General features: G+C 38.4%; 1 protein-coding gene across 1 annotated transcript in view; it reads left to right on the forward strand.

Annotated features, from left to right (window-relative positions):
• Positions 1–26,876, forward strand: part of pcgf3 (polycomb group ring finger 3) — a 44,955-nt gene extending 18,079 nt beyond the window's left edge. Inside the window, exons 2-10 of the mRNA XM_083546625.1 lie at positions 6,868–6,951; positions 8,805–8,922; positions 9,882–9,978; positions 12,825–12,880; positions 13,003–13,113; positions 15,791–15,873; positions 21,204–21,341; positions 22,965–23,045; positions 24,394–26,876. Coding sequence (XP_083402751.1) covers positions 6,937–6,951; positions 8,805–8,922; positions 9,882–9,978; positions 12,825–12,880; positions 13,003–13,113; positions 15,791–15,873; positions 21,204–21,341; positions 22,965–23,045; positions 24,394–24,441 — 747 coding nt within the window. The 5' untranslated portion in view covers positions 6,868–6,936 and the 3' untranslated portion in view covers positions 24,442–26,876. The remainder of the gene's footprint in view (positions 1–6,867; positions 6,952–8,804; positions 8,923–9,881; positions 9,979–12,824; positions 12,881–13,002; positions 13,114–15,790; positions 15,874–21,203; positions 21,342–22,964; positions 23,046–24,393) is intronic.
• Positions 26,877–27,091: the final 215 nt, after the last annotated feature.

Raw genomic sequence — 27,091 nt, forward strand, 5'->3', positions numbered from 1 at the left:
GTCGCCCTGTCCCATGTGCAGAAAAACACCCCCAAAGCATGATGCTACCACCCCCATGCTTTACAGTAGGGATGGTGTTCTTGGAATGGTACTCATCATTCTTCTTCCTCCAAACACGTTTAGTGGAATTATGACCCAAAAGGTCTATTTTGGTCTCGTCTGACCACATGACTTTCTCCCATGACTCCTCTGGATCATTCAAAGGGTCATTGGCAAACTTAAGACGTGCCTGGACATGTGCTGGTTTAAGCAGGGGAACCTTCCCTGCCATGCATGATTTCAAACCATAACGTCTTAGTGTATTACCAACAGTAACCTTGGAAACGGTGGTCCCAGCTCTTTTCAGGTCATTGACCAGCTCCTTCCGTGTAGTTCTGGGCTGATTTCTCACCTTCCTTAGGATCATTGAGACCCCACGAGGTGAGATCTTGCATGGAGCCCCAGTCCGATAGAGATTGACAGTCATGTTTAGCTTCTTCCATTTTCTAATGATTGCTCCAACAGTGGACCTTTTTTCACCAAGCTGCTTGGCAATTTCCCCATAGCCCTTTCCAGCCTTGGTGTACAATTTTGTCTCTAGTGTATTTGGACAGCTCTTTGGTCTTGGCCATGTTAGTAGTTGGATTCTTACTGATTGTATGGGGTGGACAGGTGTCTTTATGCAGCTAACGACCTCAAACGGGTGCATCTAATTTAGGATAATAAATGTAGTGGAGGTGGACATTTTAAAGGCAGACTAACAGATCTTTGAGGGTCAGAATTCTAGCTGATAGACAGGTGTTCAAATACTTATTTGCAGCTGTATCATACAAATAAATAGTTTAAAAATCCTACATTGTGTTTTCTGGATTTTTTTTTTTAGATTATGTCTCTCACAGTGGACATGCACCTACGATGACAATTTCAGACCCCTCCATGATTTCTAAGTGGGAGAACTTGCAAAATAGCAGGGTGTTCAAATACTTATTTTCCTCACTGTATATATATATATATATATATATATATATATATATATATATATATATATATATATATATATATATATAACAAAAAACTAAAATTTATAGTGTTATTTCTACACTATATGGGCAAAAGTATTGAGACACCTGACTTGTGGTTCTTCACAATAACACCCCAGGTCTTCTGACCCTCCATCAGTATATAATTAACACTCTTGTGGCTGAATAAGCACAACTACACAAATTCTGTACAAACACATGCCAAAATCTAGTGAAACCTCTTCCCAAAAGAGTGGGAGCAGCATTTTGGAAAATCGGGATGTTCAGAAAGCATGTACAAATCTTATGGCCAGGTGTCTATAAACGTTTGTCCATTTAGTCTATCAGAAATGGTGCATTTTTGGATGTGTTCATTCTGTGTTTTTTTTGTGTGAATTTCAGATCAATTGTACAGTTATTAAAGGTGTTCTCAAAGCCTTGCACTGCTGGGATCAGAACAGCTAAAAGAGGAAACCTCCGTTTTTTTTTTTTTTTTTGGTCTCATCTGCCTCTATAGCTCTCCATTACTTCAGGAGTAAATTGTGCTGCAGTAGTCCAACAACTCCTCTGGTCTATCCTTTTTTTGTAACAGTTGTTAGAGGAGAAAGTCCTCCGGATGTACCGCATCCGTTTAGTAACACGTCCTTGGTCACATTGCGCTCATCATCTATGTAACCTAAGGGAAGTCATTTCACAGGCCAGTAAGCAGATGGAAACACTAATGGTGACTGGTTTCATTTCTCTGCCTGGACTCTCAGATGAGCTGCTGAAAGCTAAACAGCAAGTTCTGTGTCTCTGTGTGTGTGTGTGTGTGTGTGTGTGTGTGTGTGTGTGGGGGGGGGGGTCTTGTGTATTTTCAGCAGTGCCACAATGTGTGTGTTGTCACATGGCCCAGTGGCTGCCAAACCCTTTGGGAAAAAAAACCATGGAGTTCTTCTTTTTATACCTGCATTTACTGACATTTCAAATTCTATTATTGTCTGTTGTGCGTATGACCTCGGAAAATATGCCTAAAGGTATCATGGTCTTATTTGTGTTATTGATTTTAGTTGTGGATAAAAAAAAAATATTTTGTGCAGAAATGATCACAAGAATGAGCAAAGATTTCTTCCCTAGTATTTTTTTTCAGAATTTAACACAACAGGATGCTGTTATAGGAAAATAATTATTCAATAACGACTCATTCCAGAGGGTTATGTTCTACTTCAGGTGTAGCAGTTGGCAAACATTGACCATTTCTTATTAATTAAGGAATAACATCTGCTTTTTTTTTTTTTTTTTGTTACATTTAATGTTGTTCCTACTGTCACTTGTGTTATAATTGTTATAAACAATTCCAACATCATCCCCCTTTTTATTTATTTTTATTTTTATTTTATTTTTATTTCTTTCTCCGTCTTAAAGTTAGGCTACGTTTCCATTTATCCGGATAAATTTGAAAAAGGAGTTGAAAATGCGCTGCGGTCACGTTTTTGTTTTCAAAAGTTGCTCATCCGCTTATTTACTTTCCCGCTCTTTGAAACATTGCGGCAAGGACAGAAAATGCGTCATCGTTTTCAAAATCCTCAGTTTTCACATGCCACATCGCACTGCAGAATTGGCTTTTTAAAAATTGTCTCCTTTAGAAAGCTTTTCAAAAAACTATTTAAAAAAACGAACTCAGTGTCGATTGAAGGCCAAAACGGAGTTGAAAATCTCCGTTTTGAGTGTAGAATAGGGATGTGTGGTATACTTGTATATTTTATATTTCAAACGGTGCAACAAAATTTAGTTCTTTTTTTTCGGCTTCTCCCATTAGGGGACGCCACAGCGGATCATCCGTCTCCCTGTCCTCTACATCTGCCTCTTTTAAACCAACTACCTGCATGTCTTCACTCACCACATCCATGAACCTCCTCCTTGGTCTTCCTCTTTTCCTCCTTCCTGGTGGCTCCATCCTCAGCATTCTCCTACTGATATAATTCATGTCCCTCCTCTGCACATGTCCAAACCATCTCAATCTCGCCTCCCTCACCTTGTCACCAAAACATCCTACATGCGCTGTCCCTCGAATAAACTCATTTCTAATCTTATCCATTCTCGTCACTCCCAACGAAAACCTCTTCAGCTCTGCTACCTCCAGCTCCATCTCCTGTTTTTTATTCAATTCCAAAATCATTAAATCTACAAACGCACAATGCAACTCCTTCTGTCCTTCTCTATACTTCATTAACATTCTCAAAGCAAATAATGTGTCTGTGGTGCTCTTCTGGCATTTCATCTGGTCCAACCGACTTTCCACTCTTCATCCTCTTAATCCCTGCCCTCACTTCCTCCTTACTAATCCTATCTACATCCTGCTTCACATCTCCACACCATCCAACCTTCTCTCTCATTTTCCTCGTTCATCAGCTTCTCAAAATACTCCCTCCATCTTCTCAACACACTCTCCTCACTAGTCCACACATTTCCATCTTTATTGCTCTAACTTGCAGCACATCCTTCCCAGCTCGGTCTCTCTGCCTGGCCAATCGGTATAAATACTTTTCTCCTTCCTTAGTGTCCAACTTCATACAGCTCCTCTCCTTGTACTCCTGCCTACTATTCTGTCGATCCCAATTTTGTTTCACCAACCTCTTTCTTCTTATGCTTTTCTGCACTTTCTCATTTCACCATCATCTCCTACATAGAACATAGTCCACCTGTGTGCACCTAAGTGTTTACCACTGCCATTTCCATCCTTTTAGCAAAATCTACCACCATCTGCCCTTCCACATTCCTCTCCTTAAAACCATACCTACCCATCACCTCTGTTCCCCTCACCTACATGCCCATTAAAGTCTGCAATCACCAATCGTTCTTTCCTAGGTACACCATCTACCACTTCATCTAATTCACTTCAGAATTTCTTTTTCTCCTCCATCTCACAGCCAACTTGTGGAGCATAGGCACTGATGGCATTTATCATCATCCCTTCAACTTCCAGCTTAACGTTCATCACCCTATCAGAAACTCTCTTCACCTCCACTACACTCTTACTGTACTCTTCCTTCAGAATCACCCCTACACCATTTCTCTTTCCATCCACACCATAATAGAACAGTTTAAACCCACCTCCAATGTTCCTGGCCTTACTCCCTTTCCACTTGGTCTCCTGAACACACAACATATCTACCTTTGTCTTCTCCATCATATCAGCTACCTCTCTCCCTTTACCAGTCATAGTACCAACATTTAAAGTACCAACCCGAACCTCCACTCTCCTCCACTCCTCCTTTCCCTGCTGTCTCTAAAAACATCTTCCCCCTCTCCTTCTCCTCCTTCGGCCAACAGTAGCCCAATTTCCACCGGTACCCTGTTGGCTAACGATACCTGTGGCGGTCGTTGTTAACCCGGGCCTCGACCGATCCGGTATGACATTTTTATTCATGATCCGCATATTTGATTTGGCACATGTTTTATGCTGGATGCCCTTCCTAACGCAACCCTCCCCGTTTATCCGGGCTTGGAACCAGCACTAAGAGTGCACTGGCTTGTGCAACCTTAATGGCCGGGTTTTCAGGGCAGCCGTTGACAGATATATGATGCCCATTGTTCTACACTGTTGGCTTCAGCGTGACGTCTTCAGCCTTTTATTTCAAACTTATTCTGCATGAGGAATCGTAGACGGAACTCGTCGGCGAGAAGGAGAACTCCGATTGGCTATTCAGATTAGCGAATGAGCACGAGGAAAACTACAAAACAGAACATGCTTTTTGTCATTCTTGCTTTTGTCTTTAACTCAGCAGACATGATTGAAAATGCTACATGAATCCATCAGTAATGATTGCTGCAAGTGGAAACACTGCTTGCTTTATATATTCACCGTTTGAGCTCTTCCTGTTTCCTAGTTCCAAATACACACTACTGCCACCTTCTGGTATGAGTGTTTTTTTTTCCAGAACAAACGCAGAATGCTGCAACTAACGATTCTTTTGGTAATCGATTAATCAGACGATTATTCTTTTTTTTTTTTTTTTTTTTTTTTTTATTAATTAATTAATTAATTTTTTTATTTTTTTATTTTTTCAGATTACTCAGATAAAATTTTTTATTTTGTTTATTATAACTATATAAAACTCTAAAATATCTAAATAAAAAATTCAAAGTTAAACCTGAAATGCATTTGCATTTTTAGGTACAACTTTATACATAAATACCATGAATTAAAGTTTTATATTGGCTGCTTGTTGAGGAGTGCATGGGGGATTTCTCCTTTGAACAAATTCACCAATGCTGACTTGTTTCTTTCTGTTAAAATAATTGCTAGGTATGCAAGATAAAGCAATTTGTGTAAATTAACATTTGCATTGTATTTTGCAGATGGCAAATTGACAACCATGCTTTAAAAAATCTATATAAAATATAATAGAACATTGTTTTGAAATGTAAAAAAAACAATGCACAGAGATTTTTTTTAATTTGTGAAGATATAAGAATTTAGAATATATATAATCAAATTATATTTGCATTCAATAAATATGCAAACATTAAAAACAAGCATTTGAACGTAGTAAAGCCGCAGTAAAATATAGTTTGTAAAACAGAAGTTACTGTTGTATTAAACAAATGCTATAAAAAGAGAATGGAACGGAGAAACGCAGCAAGGTAACTTGATTAAAAAAAATATATATATGCATTGGTGTACCAGAGCATAATCTTTGCTAAAAACCAAAACAGTGACTAAGAATGTGATTGTTTACTGCTGCTGTTATTTGCTGCTTTTAGATTTAGTGTTTGTTCGCACCGTTTAAATTGAATCCATCACTATGTCGCGAGCCAATTGCGCAACCTGATGCTCGCGAGTCACTTAAAAACAGCTCCAGTGCGACTGTGCTGAAGTTACAAACCGTTTACAAAATAACACTTTACCATCATTACACTACACCATTTTCACATGATGAGCATTCTACAGTTTTTGCTTAACGTGCTGATGTTTCACTTTCACCCGTGACACCACTGTGTTTTCTTTTCATGTGCTCGTGCATCACTGTGGTCTTCCATCCCACACATCTTCGCTTTGCATAACTTCCGTTATGTTTTCTTTGCATTTTATATAAAATGCTTCCATGACTGGGAACGCACACTTTACCCGCTGCCGGTTGACCCTGTACTGTCCGTTATTTTCCCGAGCGCGTGTTTTATCTTGCCGTAATGCAAACCTTTAACCTGAGCAGCCCAACTATAACAACAAATTTCATTATTGAGTTTATCAATTAGTTGTTGCAGCCCTACTTCGGTGTGTCAGGCGCATCTGCCTAATAATCTGCACCTAATTTGCAGCACAATTGGCTGATGCCGGCTTGATTAATCGTCTGGCGGATCGATCGGTCGACCTCTAATGATGTATGTTATCAAAAATTGATGTAAACCTGTCATTTGCATTCCAGCACTACAATGAACCTTAAAAAGTGACACAGATGAACATGTCTCAAACACTCGAACACACGTGTTGAACGAAATGATTACGTAGAAAGTACTTTTTTTGTGACACAGCATTCTGCAGTTAACAGTGCATAATACAAATATCAAATCCTTTTATTAGACTCATTTCCGAAGAAAATGATTAAACACTTCCTGACCAATCAGATTCAAGAATTCAGCAACACTGTGTTATTATAGTTGGTGTATCGTAATGACGTTAAAAATGTCAGTAGAACTGTCATAAAAAAAAAAAAAACCCAAAGACTTCTAACTGGGGTCTTCTTTTCCTTGTTTCTTGCGCATGTGAAACTAAATGTATATATTCTACACCTTTTATACAATTTATTAGTTCCCCTTGCATTTTCTTTCAAAAACCTTCCTTTATGCAGGTGATTGATTTGTTTTATTGTGTTTGTTTCCTCTGTAGGTGTGTGAGCATTGGTTCACGATGCACAGCTAATGCTGGCCTGGCTGCCTTTCTGTCTGCAGTAGATTCATGGCAGCATTAGGGGTAAGCATACAACACACACAACACAATATACCATGCGTGTATGTATACACACACATTGTGTGTGAGTGTGTTTTTTATCTACCGGTGCGAAAGAATCACCTCAGGTTAACCTCAGAGTGTCAGTTATAACTATGTCATGACTGAGATGGAAATTTGCTCTTACCCTGGTTCACTGGCTTCTCGAGAATGTCTAAATAACACTATTTTGTATAAGCAAAGCATGCAGGAGGTGTCATTGAGGTGGAAAAGAAAATGTGAAAATATGGCTCATTAGTAAATCCAATTCCAGGATTCTCCATTTCTTGGCAGAGTGAAAGGAAGTGTCACAGACACATACTGGAAGTGTTTTTGTGGTGCGTTAACTGTAGATATTTATTTATTTATATATATATATTTTTTTTTTTAGGAGAAAACTAAATATTAATACAACTTTTACTAATACAAATTTCCCTGGCTGTTTTAAGAACACCTATTTTACCTGCCCATTCACACAGTTATCAATTCAGCTAATCCCGTAGAGCTACTTATACAAACGATTCAGTTTAAATCGACATCATTCCTCAGAATAGGTAGATAAATGTGATCTCACTGACCTTGACCTTGGCATGGTTGTTTGTGCCAGATGTTACATTTTTGCCTTGTCATTTTTATATATATATATATGTTTTTTTTTTATTATTATTATTAATCTTCATCATTAACTGATGCCAGCTACATTTATGCAGCTTATAATGAGTTATATTAATGAGGTTTATGATTTTCAGACATTAATAGCACTATGCAGTTTGCCAGTATGTGTGTTGAGTAATGAAAATAATAATCAGCTAATGGATACTGCAGAGAGAAGTGTAAAGTAAGAACTGTAAGCCAGGTGAGTTCATTAAAATGTTGAGAGAAGGTTTAATATATATATATATATATATATATATATATATATATATATATATATATATATATATATATATATATATATATTATTTATTTTTTTTTTTTTTTTTTAACATATTACTTTCTTAAATGTGTGATTTGTATCCTGTGCGTGTGAGGTGTATTGCTGATGTGTCGATTGAAATGCAGTAGAAATCACTTCTGTTGTAAACGACAGAGTAGATCATTATGGCACACAGTAAACATGTAAACGGCATTTTTTTTTATTATTATTATTAACGCAGTTTATTATTATTATTATTATTATTATTATTATTAATAACATTTGTGATCAACATTTAAACAGTGTTCATTTTCAAAACAATTTTAAATAAAAATGGTTATATAAAATTATATTTTTAGAACATTATCAATATATAATTGCATGTATTTTTTTATTATATTAATAAAATTGATTAATCAATCACCCAAAAATAAATAAAAAAACATAATTAGATTTCAATTGTTAGATCCCATTTGGGGTGTGTGTGTGTGTGTGTGTGTGTGTGTGTGTGTGTGTGTGTGTGTGTGTGTGCTACATTTAATAATTAATTTTCTAAAGATATGATCTACTTAACTGTTCTACGTATTTCAGCATAGTTTAACAAATGTCTTTATTCCTTCCATCCTTCATTAGCGGCTAACGCAAGTGCTATGGACTAACTCTAGTTTCTATTTTATACCCCTGGCATTGTTTTTTTTATGTTTCCATGTTTAATAATAATAATAAAAATAATAATAATAATAATAATAAATGAAGACTGAACCACAGACTTGTGGTCCGCCACTTAATACGTTCCTGAGGGAACTCGGATTTTAACTGTGTTCCGCATGTAAAAAGAATTGCGTGCACTACTCCCCTATGAGAGACTGAGAATTGCTCATTTTTTAAATTTGTAAATAACAAAAACCTGTTTGTTCTTTAGAACCCCGAGATGCTCACAAGGAAGATCAAACTGTGGGACATAAATGCCCACATTACATGTCGCCTTTGTGAGGGGTACCTGATCGATGCCACTACCGTCACTGAATGCTTACACACCTGTGAGTACACACACACACACACACACACACACACACACACACACACACACACACACACATTTATGTTATCCTTTGTGTGCATCAGTTTTATGATTTTGTACGTAAAACAATAAATTTTTAAGGAGGCGAGTTCCTTCATTTACAGTATTACTTACACTGCCAGTTTATTAGGTATAACTGCTCATATTTACCCTAAATACACAATTTTCCAGCCCCTTTTTCCCCAGTGCGTTAGTAAAGTCGAAGCATTGGAGATTTATTTATTCTGTGTTACTGACCTGTTAGCGATATGTTTAAATTTGTGTAGTGTGTGCCTTATTAGAGTTTAGAACTCCTGGAAGTAAACTGACAAGACTAGAGGGCGAGTGAATAATTACCTCACACTATACATAAAAATGCTGACATAGATTTAAACAAGGACACTGTTTGCTCAAGTTCCCATACGGCACCACATGCATTAGCATGTTACTAACGTTTCAGGGTCAGCTCTGAGAAGAACATACTGTGCAAAGTACATATGGTTAGTGTTTGTATAAAATGCTCAGTAAGTGTATGAGTTAAGTCTAGTATTTAACTGAAGCGTAGTCTGTTCAGACTCAGTTTAATTAGCACACAAATTTCACTTAGTACTTTCAAAGCGGTTGTATGAATCGACAGAGAGCGTTTTATAACGGTGATGAACAGTAGAGGGAGCCCTTGTGCCACTCATGAGTGTAACTGTTCCAGGCTCTATTGGACTGACTTTCACTGTGGGAGGAAAAGAACAGAACTGTAATATGTCACGTCTCATTTTCTCCTTTTTTATTTTCAAAGCTCCACAGCGGAATCAGTTGATGCCCCATGCAACGCTGCTTATTGTTCTGTCGTCCTTGATTTCCTTTACATGCAGGATATTAGTATGGATTTCAAATGATCTAACAGTATATTTTGTGTGTGTGTGTGTGTGTGTGTGTATACAGTCTGCAGGAGCTGCTTAGTAAAATATCTGGAAGAGAACAACACATGCCCCACGTGTAGGATTGTCATTCACCAGAGCCACCCACTGCAGTATATCGGGTGAGTGTGTACTGCAGCAAGCAGACGCAACCAGCACACACACACACACACACACACACACACACACACGGACATAACATGCAGATGACTGACAGAGTACATCCCATCCCATCACAGCAAAATAAGGAGTCATGTTCTCAGCTGTGTTATGCTCCTAGGTCTTTTCACTTTAGTGATGTGTATAAAAAGCTAAGAGTGGGCGTAGTCCATCTGGCCTCATCTTTGCCCTTTCTCTCTGTCTGACTCTCCATGTCTCCTTGCTTGTACTTTTCAGACATGATGATGAAAACTCCTGCAGCAATATGACTATAAGCACTGCAGTGAGAACACATCGTGCTATTTTTAGAGCCAACATTGCTAAATGTTTGCGTGGGCAGTGAAAGTCATGATTTACGGGTCCAGAATTCTGACCGAGCAATGATGCTCATTTTGTGGTACAGTTTGATATTTTTTTTATTGCATATGCAGTTTAGTGTTACTGTTGATGTGTTCCTGTGGATCATAATGGTTGCACATTGTTACAGGCACTTGCACAGCTGTTTTTATTGTGCTGTTGGATTCTGTGTTCAATTCTAATAGTAATTTCCTTTAATAGCTTATAGAGTTTCTGGTTTCTTTTGTACCCTTTTTTTGGCCACAAGCGACAGCGCCTTGAGGTACACACACCCATATGTTCAGACAGTGTGACTAAAACGTAATTTACAAATAACCAATCAAAAGGCTGTTTTAGAGGCTCACGTTCCTTACATCAGGCAATGGCTCACACGTTGCCATAGACATGCTCGAATAGCAAAACTCCCAGGGGTAGTTCAGGGTAAATACACCCCATCCCCATTTTAAACAGCAAGTTAAAAGCCATAATAAAAAAATAATGCTGGTTTGTCTCAATTTGAGGTTTGTTTGATTTCAAGCTACAAAAGTGTCCAGTTCAGGGTTACCATTACTTATTAACAGTTTTTTCTGAGGGTATAGATTTTTAAGAGTGTTAACACAACTATTTATGCCTATAATAAAGCGCTTTGATATCAGTAATCGAGTAATTAGTAATAATGAATGATCCCCCAGCATGCCGTATTTTGCAGCGTATTAAATATTAAAGACATTAAATATTCACTCTGCTGTCCAGATGCCCTGCAGGTAAAGGGCTGTGGCCCGATAGGAGTTTGACAGTGCGTAAAAATAAAAAGGTGGTGATATTTTGAGGCCGGAAACAATGCTGCGCTCCCCTGTGAGCGAAGTGTCCTTTTTGCCGATACATAATTCATTTGAATTTACTGTGCGTATTATCCATCTGTGCTGTTTGAGCAGTGACAAACAAATCTGTGTTTATACTGGCCATGTCTTTATGAAATGAACAAACATATTTATATATCCACAGTCTGTGGATCTCTTTAAATGCCAGACCCCTTCTTGTCCCTAGATTTCTCCGTGCATGCTGTAGGGCACAGCAGTGCTCACTAATTGGGCTTTTTTTTCCCCCCAGAGTGCCGCAGTAGCCAGGCCTGACCCAATGTACACGTACAAACATGCACAGACATGCACAGTACTAACTGTAGGGCTTGTTACAGCCCAGCAGGGGGCCACCAAGGCACATTGAGCACTTAGATGTGATCTGTCCTTGGTATGAGTCTGCATTTTGTGTACTTGTAGTATACAACACTATGGTACAAAACGGAGACTGAATCGAGGGGGCGCCTCAACATGCCTCAACATGCCTCAACATGCCTCAACATGCCCTGTATATATGCAGTTAAAGCTGTGTGAAAAGGATACAAGAACTCCTCAAAAAAAATTGTATGTAAGTGTGCAAACAATGACATTGTTGCATAAAACAGAAAGAATCCTCACTAAAAATAAAGGGCACATGAGTCACTACTGCCTACAAGAAGCAGTTAGCAAAGCTGCTGGTAAAAAAAACATGATTCAATCACACTGCAGTCATAATGCTGCAAATTTCTTTGTGATGTCTGATCTGGGATGAGACGCACATCAATGTGTGGTCTATCTTGTACGAACTAAAACCCCCTAGTAGCTTTAGAGCTCACAGTGCTGATGGACAGTCAGATTTCTGGGAATGTCAGAGGCGCACACACACACGATCTCTCACACACACACACACACACACACACACACACACACACACACACACACACACACACACACACACATATATATATATATATATATATTTGTATTTATTTATATTTATATTTATTAGTCTAAAACACATCCAGGTTGTTTTGGCTGTTCTTGCAGCAGGCCTGAGGGACTCTGAACCCTAAGGCATTATGACATAGTAACTGGGTCTCAGTGGAAAGCTCCAGGTTCCATTATTACAGGCTCAGTACTTGTGTCTCTTGAGAACAAACTGGCACAATCTAAAAAGCTGTTTTGTCATAACAGATAATGCTATTTTACTGAAATGATTATGATTAAATTTATTAGTAATCAGACTTTTAGTAATCAGAGTTTTAAACACTACACAGAAATCCCTAAATACACATCATTAATCTAACACCTTAAATTAGCCACTAAACAGGAACAAAGTGTCTCGGTAGTCCTGGTCTAAAAGTGTTTCCATAAATGGAAAAAATTTCAAACACTGTAAGTCACATTTAAATATACAAAGTGGGAGCTTAGCAGATTTAATACACAAATCAATACACACTGATATCCCATGCCAGCCAATTATCCCACTTTATCTAATTCATTTATGCTTAAATGATTAAGGAGGCCAGTTGTTGATCATGTTTAAATTATGATGAATAGTGCTGCTGAAAAAGTGGACTGATAATTCTTCTTGTTGCCATGTGAATCACATTTTCTCTTCTCTCTCTCCTTCTAAGCCATGACCGAACAATGCAAGACATTGTCTATAAGCTGGTGCCGGGACTTCAAGAAGGTTGGTGGTTATTTATTTATTTAATTAATTTTTTTGTTCCATCATAATGGACACACAGTAAGTGTCGCAGTTAGAGCACCAAAATGCTCGTTTAGTCAATCTCTACGTATTCCTGTGTGCAGCGGAGTTAAAAAAGCAGAGAGATTTCTATCAGAAACTAGGCATGGAGGTACCCGGGGACATCAAAGGAGAGCTGTGCAACATGAAGGCCCACCTGGACTCGCAGCGCAACGGTACGGTCCACCCACACACACTCCCTGTTAGCTGGTACTAAACAAAAGTCACAGGAGAGCTTCAGTGCAAATCATTAGCATTATCGTCTACTGTCCACAGCATCTGCTGTTTCATCACTTTCCACCTACGCCCTGTTTTGTTATGTCACACAGCGCAATTACAGAGCGGCTTTTTTAATGCACAGTAACTGCGCTATAGTAGGTGCTAATGGCTTTGTGGATGGCTACCCAGAGGCCTGCCAAGCTTGCTGCCTTAATCGTTGGCCTAATGCGCAAGCCCGACTTTGGTAATTAAGGCTCAAATGGAAGCAGAATTGGTCTCTCATTCCTGGCTGTCACAGCACGTTTGGCGGACTTACATCTCACAAGAAAGTGTTCATTTAATCTCTGCACTGCGCCATCAGCTTGTGCTTCTGCTCACTCTTAGACCTAGAAAGAAAAGACAGACAGAGAGGAGATAGTAGGGGGGAAAAGTGTAGCTCTTGCTTTGCTTCCTCAAAGCTACATGCTGTGGAAAGAAAGTGAAATGGCAGCTCAATTGATTAGATGCTCTAATGATGGCGTACATTTTGCATCATACATAGTAGATACATACATTTATAGTAGATTGATGTTTATTTTATGTACACAAATGTTGTGTACATAAAATGCATGCATTGCATCACTGTTTCAGACTGTACATTATAACACAATAATTAGAATGAATCTAGAATGTTGTGTGTGTGTGTGTGTGTGTGTGTGTGTGTATAAATATATGTAACACAACACATATCCATTCTTACAAGCATACTGTACATACCTCTACATACCTGCGAATCACAGCTAGAGGCATAGCTGGAAAATCCACACTGATGCACCACTTTATTCCATAATTAGGTGAAAGAAGCACTGCCCAGTTGCGGTCATCTTTTATTACCCAGAGATGCTCCTGTCCTAGTTCGAGCTCCAGATTTGTCTTTGGAAGGGGACTTTCTGTTCCCCCTACATCTCTTCTCAATGCTTATTAAAGAAGCAATAACAGAAGTTCTGCGAGCAAGATTAGTCTGTCTTTTACGCAGCCCCTCTGTCCAGAGCAAAAACGGCGACAGAATAATTCTCGATCCACCCCTCTCACCAGCAGCAAGTCAAATTTATCAAGAAGAACCTCTTTTTGCAGCTGCACAGGAGAATAAGAATAAGCAAGAGGATATTCTGAGTTTTTACAGAAATTAATTTCTTCTGCTTTTCGTGCCTTTAAACTTTCAGCAAAACTTTATTTGAAGGGTACCTACTAAGGGCTCTTAATACATACGCATTACATCATCTGTTTACATTATGGCTGAATTTTTAAAGTGCATTTTCATGTACATTTTCCCCAGTTTGCTTTTTCTATATAGCTAACTTAAAGCATACTTCAGCAAACAACCAGGAAGTGTACTTGCTCACCACATCACATCAACTGCTAATTCTTGAGCTCACAGGCACCTGTGATTGGTTAGTGTCGCTCTGATTAACAGGGGAGAAAGAGCATGCCATCAATTCCACCAAGAGAACGTAGACAATTTTGGTCTCCTGACAGATGGTTATGGCATCCTCAGAACTCACAGTCTCCCTGCGAAAGCAATACTTTATTTTCCACCTGGGAGACATGTAGAAAAATCTGTCAGTTATTTATTGAATTTTAATTTGTAAATGTGTTTCTGCTGAAAACACATTTTTTACACTATATTACAAAAATATATTAGAAGGAACAGGTTCTGCTTTATAACAGTTTTCAAAAATGATCCTTCTGTGCAACAGTGTGTGTTTTTACAAAATATTCAATTTCATATAACTTTTTCTTTTTGGTCTCAGACAGTTGATTTTCTGTCTGATTGATGTGAGAGACATTTCTTTCCAGCCTGTTTACTTGTTGTTGTTTGTTGGACGTGTTTTTATTAATTAGGCGTGACTGCATTTTGTATGCATTAATAATCGAGATTGGGAATACGTTTGACACGCTTGCATTATGGGGTGGTGGAGGTGGTGGAGGAGTGCTGATTACAATTCGACTGTGTTAAATAAAGAAACTATGAGATTGGAGTCAGAGTTGAGTCCACCACACTGGCTTAGTGTAAAGCAGGAAAGCAGACAATGAATAATGAATGCACAAATATGTTGGAATGAATTGTAGATGGTTCAGAACATTTATCAAAAGCTTCTGTAGGAAGCAGGAATGCACAGGCACAAAGGCCCCAAACAAGCACCTGCATATAGATATCAGTAAATAACTTGCATTTGCTCTGGGCTGGAACAAGCTCTCCTTATAAACAATATAAAAATATGTCTAATCCCTCTACAATTCAGCCAAATGTGTACCAAAAAGTGAAAGAAGGTGGTGTTAAAATCTGTTTCTATTTGACTTGTCTAAGTGATGAATCCCACACCACAGGTTTCAGCTCATGCACTCCCTTCATAGAAAATCGGATGGAAAAAAAAAGTTCTCTCGAATGGTTCTTTTATTTCCTTGCTGTACTTATGGCTTGTGCAGATCCATTAATGGCTGAATGAACAGAAAGACTCAAAAGAAAGCCAGTGCACAATTTAATTTACTGTATAAAAAAAACCCTTCTCTTCGGCAGATATAAAAAATGAATGTGCATGCCCATTAGGGTTTAACTTCAATAATTAATTATATCTGCTTTCTTCCTAAAACCAGGCGAAGTCAAATCTGAGGACGCGGCAAAGGAGGGAGAAGAGAAACAAGAAGAGGATAATGATTACCATCGAAGTGATGAACAGGTAAGGGCATGCCCGTTGTTGTCGTCGTTTGTTCTATTTGCAAGTAAGCTACAGTGTAAGTACCTGTGCTGAATTTGGGTTATGTTTATTGCTGCTTTAACAAGAATAACACACAGATCTAGACATAGTGTGTTGTTCACTGTTTGGCAAATCACAAGTGTCACCTCACTGTAGTGAGCCATAGGTCACGTGTTATAACCCTGCACTTTTAATGTGCTTTTTACTTCATATATCAGTTTCGTGCAATTTAAAATCGTGTTGGTCACATTCTCAACTTCTGTATAGTACAACATGCAGTTAACAATTCATAAAAATCAAATAGACATTTTGTCTACATAATGAAATTTGACTTTAAAAATATTATGGTGAATTATTATTAACAGAGATTAGTGACAAATTTTTTTTCCCCCTGGTTTCCTTTAAAAATGCAAGAATTAAGCCCTATGATGGATTGGGTGCCTATTCAAGGTATTGAGTATTTCTACCTTGGACCCAATTATTATGGGATGTGCTCCAGATCCACCATGATCCTGAGTAGGATAAAGCGGTTACTGGAAAGGAATGAATGAATACTCTTTAGAGCAGGGGTGTCAAACTCAATTGCACAGGGGGCCAAAACTCAAAGCACACTTTAGGTCTCGGGCCGAACAGGAAAAACATGTACTAAACACACTAAAACTAAATGTTGTTTTATTTTTATTTTTTATACATAAATATGAATAAAAACAGACAGGAATATTATTCCAGAATAAATCCACTTAAACTTTAAATAACTTAAAATATATCCTGTCAAAATTATGCAAGTTAGAAATATGAACATACAAAACCCCCCTGAAAAAATGAATACAAATTGTGCTTTTAAATAAAATGTTAAAATAACAACAAATCAAAACAATCAGATTTCTTGGCTCTTATGCCATTTTATAAAATCATTTAACTTAAAATTTAAATAATTTTTTTCTCCATAAAAAATATCTCCTGTCAACATTATACAAATTCAAAATATTCAAACTATAAAATTCAGCAAAAGTAAATTTTGCTCTGGTGGAAAAACATCTGCTAAAATGTCAGATTCTTCTTTAACTCTTCTACTTTCTGTATCTTCTGTTCTGCATTCAGGTTTTTAAAGCTTATCCTGATGTTTTGTCTCGTAGTGCCATTTTAGATTAAATTCCTTAATTACAGTCACATTAACTCCACAAATAAGACACACGGGTTTCCGGCAGTGTCAGTAAACATATTCTCAGCCTCCCATCGGTTTTGAAAGGCTCTGTTTTCAGAATCCACTTTTCTCTTCGCCATTGTGAGGGGCTTCACAATAACTTTACAATAGGGTTGTATACATCAACAGAAGCTTGAATTGATTGACACTGGAATGTTCCCCGGTAGCCTAGCGTTCGACAAGGCAGCTGAAGCACTGCATTATGGGATCTGTAGTTTGTGTGTTATTAGCGCTTCATATCGCCGGGCCATTAATAACAATAATAATAATAGATCTACTATATAAAATGATCTCGTGGGCCGGATATAATTGTACGTCGTGCCTTGAGTTTGACACGTATGCTTTAGAGCAATGAAAAGTGCTTCGAGTGTCTGAGACTAAGAATTCCTTTTCTAACAGACCATTCAGTAAAGCAGCCTTCAGTAGTGCCTGAGGACATTGAGTATTTTCAAATGAGTGTCTCACCTGCTTGGCTGTTTTGTGTCTTTTCGCATAAATGCATGCACGGCGTAAATCTTGTTGGTGTTCAGGGTTAACACGGCTCTAGCATTGCATGGGATATGATGTAACACCACAATCACAACGTCCACCTTTTATATAATTGGAAGTGGACACGGGTACTATACTTACCTAGTGTATTATCCCCCCCCCCCCTCTCTCTCGCTCTTGCTTTTCTTTCTTTTTCTCTTTATCTTACAGTAAATAGCACTAGGCTCTCTTCATGAAACATTCCAATGAGACAGACTGAGTTATTCTCTAGCAAACCTAGGGAATTTCATGTCACAGCAGGCCTTTCCAAAACTCATTTCCCCCCCTGCAGGTCAATGAGGTATTACTGTTGTCATCACTTCTGTTGCACTTGTATCATAGCGCAACACTATAAGACTAAAAGACAAAAGAAACTATGCTTTCCATTACTGTGTCGCAGCTTTTTCGAACTGGACTTGTGCTGAGGAGCTTGTGCACTTCACTGATGCTATCAGGAGGCTGGTTGGTATTCCGCCCCATCCGCTTTTCACACTGCTTAATAATGCAGGAAGTGGAGATTGAGACTGTAGGTCTCATTTTCAGACTCTTTATTGTCCCTCCAAGGGAGTCATCTAAGATGGCTTTACACTTCTTGTGTATAGAATACAGAGCAGGATTTCAGTTTGGACTTGTTCTTACTTGAGCTCTTTCTGTTTTTTTCTCTGGATGGATGTCCATGGATACTGCAAACCTTTTCTGGAGTGCAGTGCAAAATAAAGTGCTGTTTTAACAAAAAATAGTTGTCAGGAGCAGCTTGTGTGTGTGTGTGGTGTGTAGGTGAGTGCAGGCACCTGATCATTCTGTACTGTATAGATTCAAACCTGGATATATGTGTGTGTGTGTGTGTGTGTGTGTGTGTGTGTGTGTGTGTGTGTGTGTGTGTGTGTGTGTGTGTTAGATAGCGCAGTTGCTGAGTTTAGTTTTTGCGTGGAGTTTGCTCGATTCTAGTGCATCGTGAGACTCGGCCAAAGCGAGAGAGCAAAAGCATTTAGGGGAAGGAGAAAAAGCACATTAGGATTTTTTTTTTGGCTTGAGGATTAGTTTGTGTGCGTGTGCGTGACATTTGGGTCAAATTGGCAGCTCAAGGTCGCCGAGCAGGTGGAAGTGTTGCAACCAAAGAAAATGGTATAGAAAAAGCCTAATGAGGCATGACTTAAGTTTAAATGGGTTTTTGCAGGTTGTCTCCATTCACAACCTTTGATTTAAAAATATATATATATATATATATATATATATATATATATATATATATATATATATATATATATATATATATATATATATATATTCTTTATATTCTCCATAAAAAAAAATATGTATTCTAATGCTAGTACAGAAAATTGCAGAATTAAATACTATCAAGCTGAAACCCTGGTTAAGAACACATGCATAAAAAAGGCATTTTTGATCAATGGTTGAATCCCATTGTTGAAATAAACACACACAGAGTCTAGCTCGCTGAAAATGATCAAGCAAGCAATGAGTAAGACCAGAAACGGTTTATTATATACATACATCTGCTGCATTTGTTCACAAACTAACTAAAGAGCAGTATAGCGGCAAATGTTCTGTTTCATAGAAGTATGTATTCTTGCCTCAAATACTACTGAAGCTTTTAGTAATTTGGAAGGATGTAGGAATGTACTGTGGAACATGTGCATTTGCAGCTACGTATTGGCTATATTTATTTTATGTTGTTTACTCATATGAATACATATGATTAGCCAGCTAACAATCTGGTGTTACTCATTGATTCAATATGGCTAACATTAGCTAGCAAGCAGTGAATTAATTGTATTTATCTAAAACAGTTTCCCAACTGGCAAAAATGTTTGTTTGGATAATATAATTTTGTTTGGTTAGAGGTTACAAATTATTCCAGGTGTTGTAAAACGAAGTGTTTTGGAACAATGTAATGGCCCCATGTCTGCATGGTTTTCCTCCTGGTTCTCTGGTTTCCTCATAGTTCCCAAAATCCACACATGTAGGTAAAAAAAAAAAAAAGGCTAAAATTCCCTTTGTGAATGTGGGTGAATGGATTAGCAGCCCATTCAATGTATATTTCTCCTAAAACCCTGTTTTAACCGTACAGGCCCTGAATCCCTCAGACCAGAATAAAGTATTTCCTGAAGATGAAAGAATTGATACTCTTGAGAACATACTACAGTGATTTTTGTTTTTCTTATATCTTTATAACAATAATAGTGTAATGAATAATGCTAATATTCAGAATGAGAAATCGTCACTTTCCAAACGTATTTCTCCTGTAATTAGCAATTTCCTTTATTTTCCTGTAAGCGCTGAGACCACAGAGAGGTAGCAGTCGAATCATGTTCTATCACTATGCAGTTAATAAATGCCTGTTAAAGGAACAGCTTCTGGAACCCGAACGCTCAGCTCGTCTTTGAACTGTGTATATTTTCTCTGTAAACAACAGTGCACAAGTTGGATGCACAAGTTGATACTTTGGGCTATGATGATTAGAAAACCTAAGGCACAACTGAAGCTTTTTTTTTTTCTTTCTAACTGCAGTTAGACGTGTGCATCCCGTCTCTCTTGCTATCATGTGGAGGTGTAATTGGCTTGAGCTCGCACTACATTAGTCATTTGTGTCACTATTTGGGTCGATTATAACTGGCCCGCCTATGTGGTAATGACCCAGTAATGATACACACATGCGCTCATATACACAGAGTCATATTTCAGTTTGTGTCACACTAATGGCTCCGGTCCCTGCTGCTTGACTCGGGCCTGTTGGTTTTAGCACTTTCACTTTCTTTCTTTTTTTTTTTTTTGGCTGGCTGTTGCATTTGTCCATGCAGGAATTCACCAGGGATTACAGCACCACTCTCACACTGTTTGCCCTTCAGATGGAGATGTGTTTAACATCCATAAACACAGTCAGGACTGTGTGTGTGTTTGTGTCCATGGGGCTTCTTAGATACAGGAGCTCCATTCTTCTTCATTAGCATTGCTTGTTGGAAAAACCGAGCTCAAATTGTGCTGGGCCATCTCTCTCTCTCTCTCTCTCTCTTTCTCTCTCTCTCTCTCTCTCTCTCTCTCTCTCTCTCTCTCTCTCTCTCTCTCTCTCTCTTCCACCCCCCCCCCACACACAATCTGCTGCTTGATTCAGAATAATGTATGAGCTACCAAGACATCCAGTCCTTTCTGTAGTTTTGTTTAAGAAGTTGTTCAAATGGTAAAGAATTGTGTCTGTGCTTATTTACATGATCTGAAATCTCATTTGTCGTAGGAACACACTGTCTACTAGGAATATTACATGACCTTTTTACCCGGGTGTCTGTCTGCCGCTCATATTTTAAAAACTTGAGTTAATGGTGCTTGTGCATTGGCACCCCATATTTCCTCTAGTTAAGCTTGTGTGTGTGTGTGTGTGTGTGTGTGTGTGTGTGTGCACACTTCTTCTCCAGGGTTTATGTCTGCCTCACTCGCTCTTAGGGTTCCCAGGATAGGCTCCATAGCCACTGAAACCTCGAACAGGATAAATTGATGAATGACTAATAGTCTGCATTGTTCTCTCGTAATAAGCCGCCTCTCTCTCCTGTTTTGTCTCTCTCAGGTGAGCATCTGTCTGGAGTGTAACAGCAGTAAACTCCGTGGACTCAAGCGGAAGTGGATTCGCTGCTCGGCTCAGGCTACCGTTCTTCATCTAAAAAAATTCATCGCCAAAAAGCTCAACTTGACATCTTTCAATGAGGTCAGTTTTCTCTTTATCTTTGTAATGCAGTGATCAGCTGCCTTCCTTGAATTGCTATGTTCTTAACTGGTGTGAGGAAATATTTTGTTTATATTCAACAGACCAGATAGACACTTCTAAAGTCCTACAGGAATCTGTGAAAGGGGGGTGTCCTAGTGATGATTCAGTTTCGAATATACTGCAGCAAAAGTTTATTTCCTTCCTGAATTAGCAACAACCTGCTTTGCAGAACAATTTTATTCAACTTGGTTTCTTTAAGGTGGTAGAGAATTGTGCAGGTTAGTTTCACTGCCACAGTACCAGTGAATGTTGCATCTCGTGGGATTTGTCTCCTCTCTGTGTCACTCCCTCTTATTGAGTCAGGGTGCAGCGGCATATCAGAGCTCGCTCACACTGCCACGCTTCCTCTTCAAGCTTCTCCCTCTGTATCTTCAGCGCCACAGCAGTTCTTGTAATATCGTTTGCTTTCCATCAAGCATTGCGCCGCCTGTCATGAGCTTTGCAGTATGATTTTAGCGGCCAGCTTTGGAACACGGCTAATCATTATCTCTCTTCACCCGTTTTTCCGTCACTGAGAGAAAAAAAAGGTCTGTGGGTGGGCTTCTGCCACCCGGCTTCGTCTGTGCCTCGCATGCCACAATATAGCTGTCAGACGTCTTTTATTCTCTACTGAGCATGTAGTCACTGGTGCTGGCAATCATAATGAACGCCAAAAATAGCACAAGCTGGTGCTACAATCTTTCCAGTCACACAAAGGACCAAAGAAAGTTAATGAAACAATAGTGAATAAAGTCTGCTGAGCTTTCCATCCTTTTTAGGATGGCTGGCATGTTTGATGTTTTCAGCTGAGTGAAACGATAGCTTGATAGTTATGTCTACCCCGATAATGGTGAAAAACAGGGCATTGTTCTGGTGACTAATTCCACCAGCAGGGGGTGCTGTGGTTATATTGCACCTCGATGTTTTCCTGGCCTGGGTCATACACTTTCATACCTTTTAATGCGCTCGCTCTCTCTCTCTCTCTCTCTCTCTCTCTCTCTCTCTCTCTCTCTCTCTCTCTCTCTCTCTCTCTCTCTCTCTCACACACACGCAAACACACACGCACACACACTGGCTGGCCATGGTTGTTCTGTGGTTACACTGGAATAAAAATTGATGCGTTTCATTTCCACTGTATTCCCATGATGTCGCATTAATACACCATGTGCAAGTTTTTGTTTTCACACCAGACTCCTGTACTACAGAGGGGATTCCCTACAGAACAGGCTTTTTCACTCAATCTGTTTCCTCAAATCCTTTTACACTACTTGTGTATTTCTGATTACACACATGTGGTCCCACATTTATTTTTTGTTGTTTTTGCTCGTGTGCTGACAGCAGATGATGATGAGCCTGTGATTTTCCTTTTTTCATTCTGAAACTTGCGTATCCTTCTTTTGATATCCAGCATTATTGCAGCAGTAATACAGACATTTTTCCAGAGTGGCTTGCTTTTCAGGTTATATTTGTAGCTTGGATAATCTGATCCGACATGAGGCTCGTTTGTAGTTTGTGTCGGCTGCATTCAGAGCTCTTGTCGGGCTGTGCTTTGCTTACTGGGCAGCTTTCGTGTGTGTTTTGCAGCTGGACATTTTATGCAATGAAGAAATCCTAGGCAAGGACCATACGCTCAAATTTGTGGTGGTGACAAGATGGAGATTCAAGGTAAATATTTTCAATCCATTGAAAGGTCGAAGTGATGTAATCGCATGTAATCATTCGTTATGTGTAGGATCGTTAGTGGGTTAGCATCATTTCCACTTTTTTACTTATTAAATTCTCCACTACGTTCAGTCAGAAAGATTGAATGATACATTCTTATAACAGCATCTCTAAAAGTAATGCTGGCTGTAATTTATCTCACAGGTTTAATGCTCTTATTCTAGTAGCTTGTTGTTTCTATAGTAACAGATAATTATAACAGTTTGGCACTATAAATGATCTAAACCCCAATAATAAACAATTGAAAAGATGTGGTGTACTCTAGAGAGACTAATGTAATATCAATTAATATAGTGACTCATTCCATTTATTGTTAAATTTATTACACATTTATTATAAGGAATAAATGTGAGTAGGGTTTTCACCATGGGAGGGTCTTTAGGGCAGATGACTTTGCACTTTCAGGTTTCTCAGTAAAACGCAGATTTTTTTATAATAACTTCAAGAAAGAGAAAGTGTGGCCCATGAGGAAATGCTTTTTTTATAGCACCTACAATGCAAGTGATAAAAGGAACAAAATGGTTAGTTGGATGTTCCACAACACAAAATTTAACTACTAGAGATCTGAACAGGACCAGTTTTAATCCCACACCAGCAAAGCATTGGGGACTGGATATGAGAGAAAAAATTATATTAAATCCTGTATCAAGTAGTTTAAAATTGGATTGGATTTTTTTTCTACTGCAAATATTTATATATTAAGAAACTTTGTTTACTATTTCTTGCTTCTTATGTTTTTTTTTTTAGGATGGATTGTTATATTTATACTTTGTTACATATACTTCATATACTACATATATTCATAGCAGGAAAAGGCATAAAACATACATTTAATAAAATGTATAAAAATAAGCTGCTTGTCAGCAGTGGCAAAAATGTCTGTGGTATAAGATGCACTTAACTATAGGCTGCATTGGTTCTGGGACAAAGTGCAGTTTTGTTTGTTTTTCTATGATAGGACATGATGTTTCTATGGGATGAGCTTTTGGGTTCAGTCAGCTGTATAGCTGTCGTTAAGACGACGTTTCATACCATGAACAATCTTCTTATTCAGTATAACGTAAACATTCATCCTGCAATCCACTGCCATAAGCACCGAACACTCTGTAAACCCGCAAATGTCCCTCTTTCCCATGTGCCCTTTCATACACTGTAGCTGTAATTAGAGGTATAACCTTTAAAGAGCAGTGTCAGAAAAGAAGCTGAAGAATGCCACACGCCGCCCCTGTTGACCTTCCACTCACTTCAATCATACTCCTGTGTGTGTGTGTGTGTGTTTTGTTCCCCCTAGAAATCACCCCTCCTCCTGCATTACAGACCCAAGATGGATTTGCTGTAGTTGGGCAGGACGGTTGTTTTGGCCCAGGACTGAGCAGCGCACTATTTATGCAGAGACTATCAACGCCACATAAACACCAAACACCACACACACAAAACACGTCAGTCCCGACACGAGCCAGCAAACAACCAATACCAACTCACTTAATGCTACTCTGGTGATTCAGCCAAGCCAAACAGCTGCAGGCGTTCCATCTACACATCATCCGCTATGTCCTCGATATGTGAAAAAAAAAAAGGAGAAAAAAAGCAAAACAAGAGAAAGCATATATTTATACTTTTGTACAGAAGAGAGACACGGACCCAAGACGCTACCGGTGCTCTGTTTACACACCAACAACAAACAAATGGGGTGAAGTTTTTATATCGCGACCACGGCTCACACCTCAGACCGGGTAAAGAGCCACTGCGCAGTGTGGGTGCACTCCTGAGTGGGGGTCTCATCTCACACTGCTTACTGCGGAGAAACGTCTTCACTGCCCACTCACTTGTTCAGGTCTTATCAGTGTCAGGAGCACAGAAAATACAAATATACGACGAAAAGACATTGTTCCTAATACCTTTTGAGTTGTGAATCGTCTCAGAGCATTTTGTTTTTTTTCCTTTTTTTTTTCTTTATTGCGTCACCGAACGTGGAATTGTGAATAGACAAAATTTTGTGTAGTTATTTATGTTCAATTTACAAGTATTGTACATAGAAATTGTTACAATGCAAGAGAGATAAAAAGCTGATAGATGAAATGTAAGAATGAGTGTGTGTATGAGTGCGAGACAGAGATTGACTGATAGACTGTTCTGAAACGTTGCTTTTAAAGGAATGATTAGAGCAAACCAAATTTACACCAGTTTTCCACCTAAACACAGATGAGATGCAGTGCTTTGTGTAAGTGTTCACCTCCACCTGAATACATTTTCTCATTTTATTTCATTTTAACGATCTGGAGATCATTAGAGTTGTGTGTCTGTAACCTGCACAAGATAACTCATAAGACTGAAGTGGGAGGAAAATGTACATGAATACGAATACACCAGTTTCTGGTAGTCCCCCAAAAAATTCTGAACAAACCTCAACACTCTGCATCATTAATGAGATATCAAAGCAGCAGAAGTGTAGCAATCAGGGTTTGGTTATGAAAAAAACGCATTGTATTTTGTAAGTATGTGTGCAAACTCTATCAATTTTTCAATTCATGACGTTTAATCCCATTCAAGTTCCAGGTTGTAATGCTGCGAAATGTGGAAATAGTCAAGAGAGAGGGTAAATCCTTATGCAAGGCAATGCATGTTGAGATATTTTGCTATGATGCCAAACATCCTAGTTTTTATGATTATATTTAAGGTGGAAAATTGGTGTAATAGTTTTTCTTCCCCCTCAAACATTCTATTTAAAAAATAATGGTCAGATGTGTGAATATAGAGGGACATAAAAGAATATTTGCATAGTGAGATTCCTTATCAGAATGTGTCCTTTATCAGAAGGACGTCACCTTATCTCGCTAAACACGCAAACTTGTTTTCCCCCTTGCGAAATTAAGGGGGTGTTTAGTGTCTATGCGTGATAATGGCAGTGATATAAATTGGAAAGCGGTTTCGAAATGACAAAGTGCTTTTAAACCATTCTCCCAAGTTATTCATTAGCCATCGCAGAGTTATTAATGTCGTCTAATGATGGATCGTTAACTTAAGGCATATTAGTCATGCAAAATATCACACACACGCGCACACACACACACTTCAAATGAACAAACTGCCTGCATTCAAAACAATAGAAACAGTGGCTTGTGTATGGAAACAAGCAGGTACTGTTTTAAGTGTGTTCAATACACTATGCGATACATTTCGTTAAGGGTTTGTGTCTGGACATGGACATGATGCAGCCTCTTAGCATCTGTCCCTGAGGTAACCCAACTACCCAGCCCCCCCCAACCCCTTGCCTCATACCACACCCAGTTTTAGAACCATATATGCAATACATAGGCTTTATTATATGTTTAGCAGAAGCGATAAGCTTTTAGGTTTCCACAGAAGCTTTAGTAGCCCACTCTTTTACAGAAAGAATGTAATCCATATGAGTATCCATCTGTAGAGTTCACCTCTTGTGTTCTGCCACTTTTAGTGCCAAAGGCTCAAAAACACCGTTCAGGCTTCATGTTTATTCCGTATGTCAAGCTGTGTGGAAGGCAAAACAGAGAGATCATAGAAAAAATGTGAAAAAAAGTATATTTAATAATCAGAAAAATTGTTGTTCGTCACCCATTTATTTTTCTTCTCAAATTAACAAATCTTTTTATTTTTACAATCCGGAGTCCTCTTCTACGATGCATTGATTCATAATGTTCCAGACTTTGCTATAGAAGTTGTTATAAGCGAGGTCTAAAGGGCTCTATTAGTACTATCAGTACCATTTCCTCTCTTTCAGCTTACTCAGTGAAGAAATAATAACAATCAAGTTTTGATATCGAGATTTGATATCTCATTTTTATTAAAAAAAAATCTCCTTTTTGGAATAATAATAATAATAATAATAATAAAAAAAACAATTAGGTAGACAGGGAATGAGGTGGTAAAAATGACGTCTTCTAGCTGCTCATTCTGTGTGTCTACTTTCACACGGGTAAAATGCCAAAACCAGCTTGACCAAAATCTCATTT

The sequence above is a fragment of the Silurus aristotelis genome (assembly GCF_946808225.1).
Source record: "Silurus aristotelis genome assembly, chromosome: 7".
NCBI lineage: Eukaryota > Metazoa > Chordata > Actinopteri > Siluriformes > Siluridae > Silurus > Silurus aristotelis.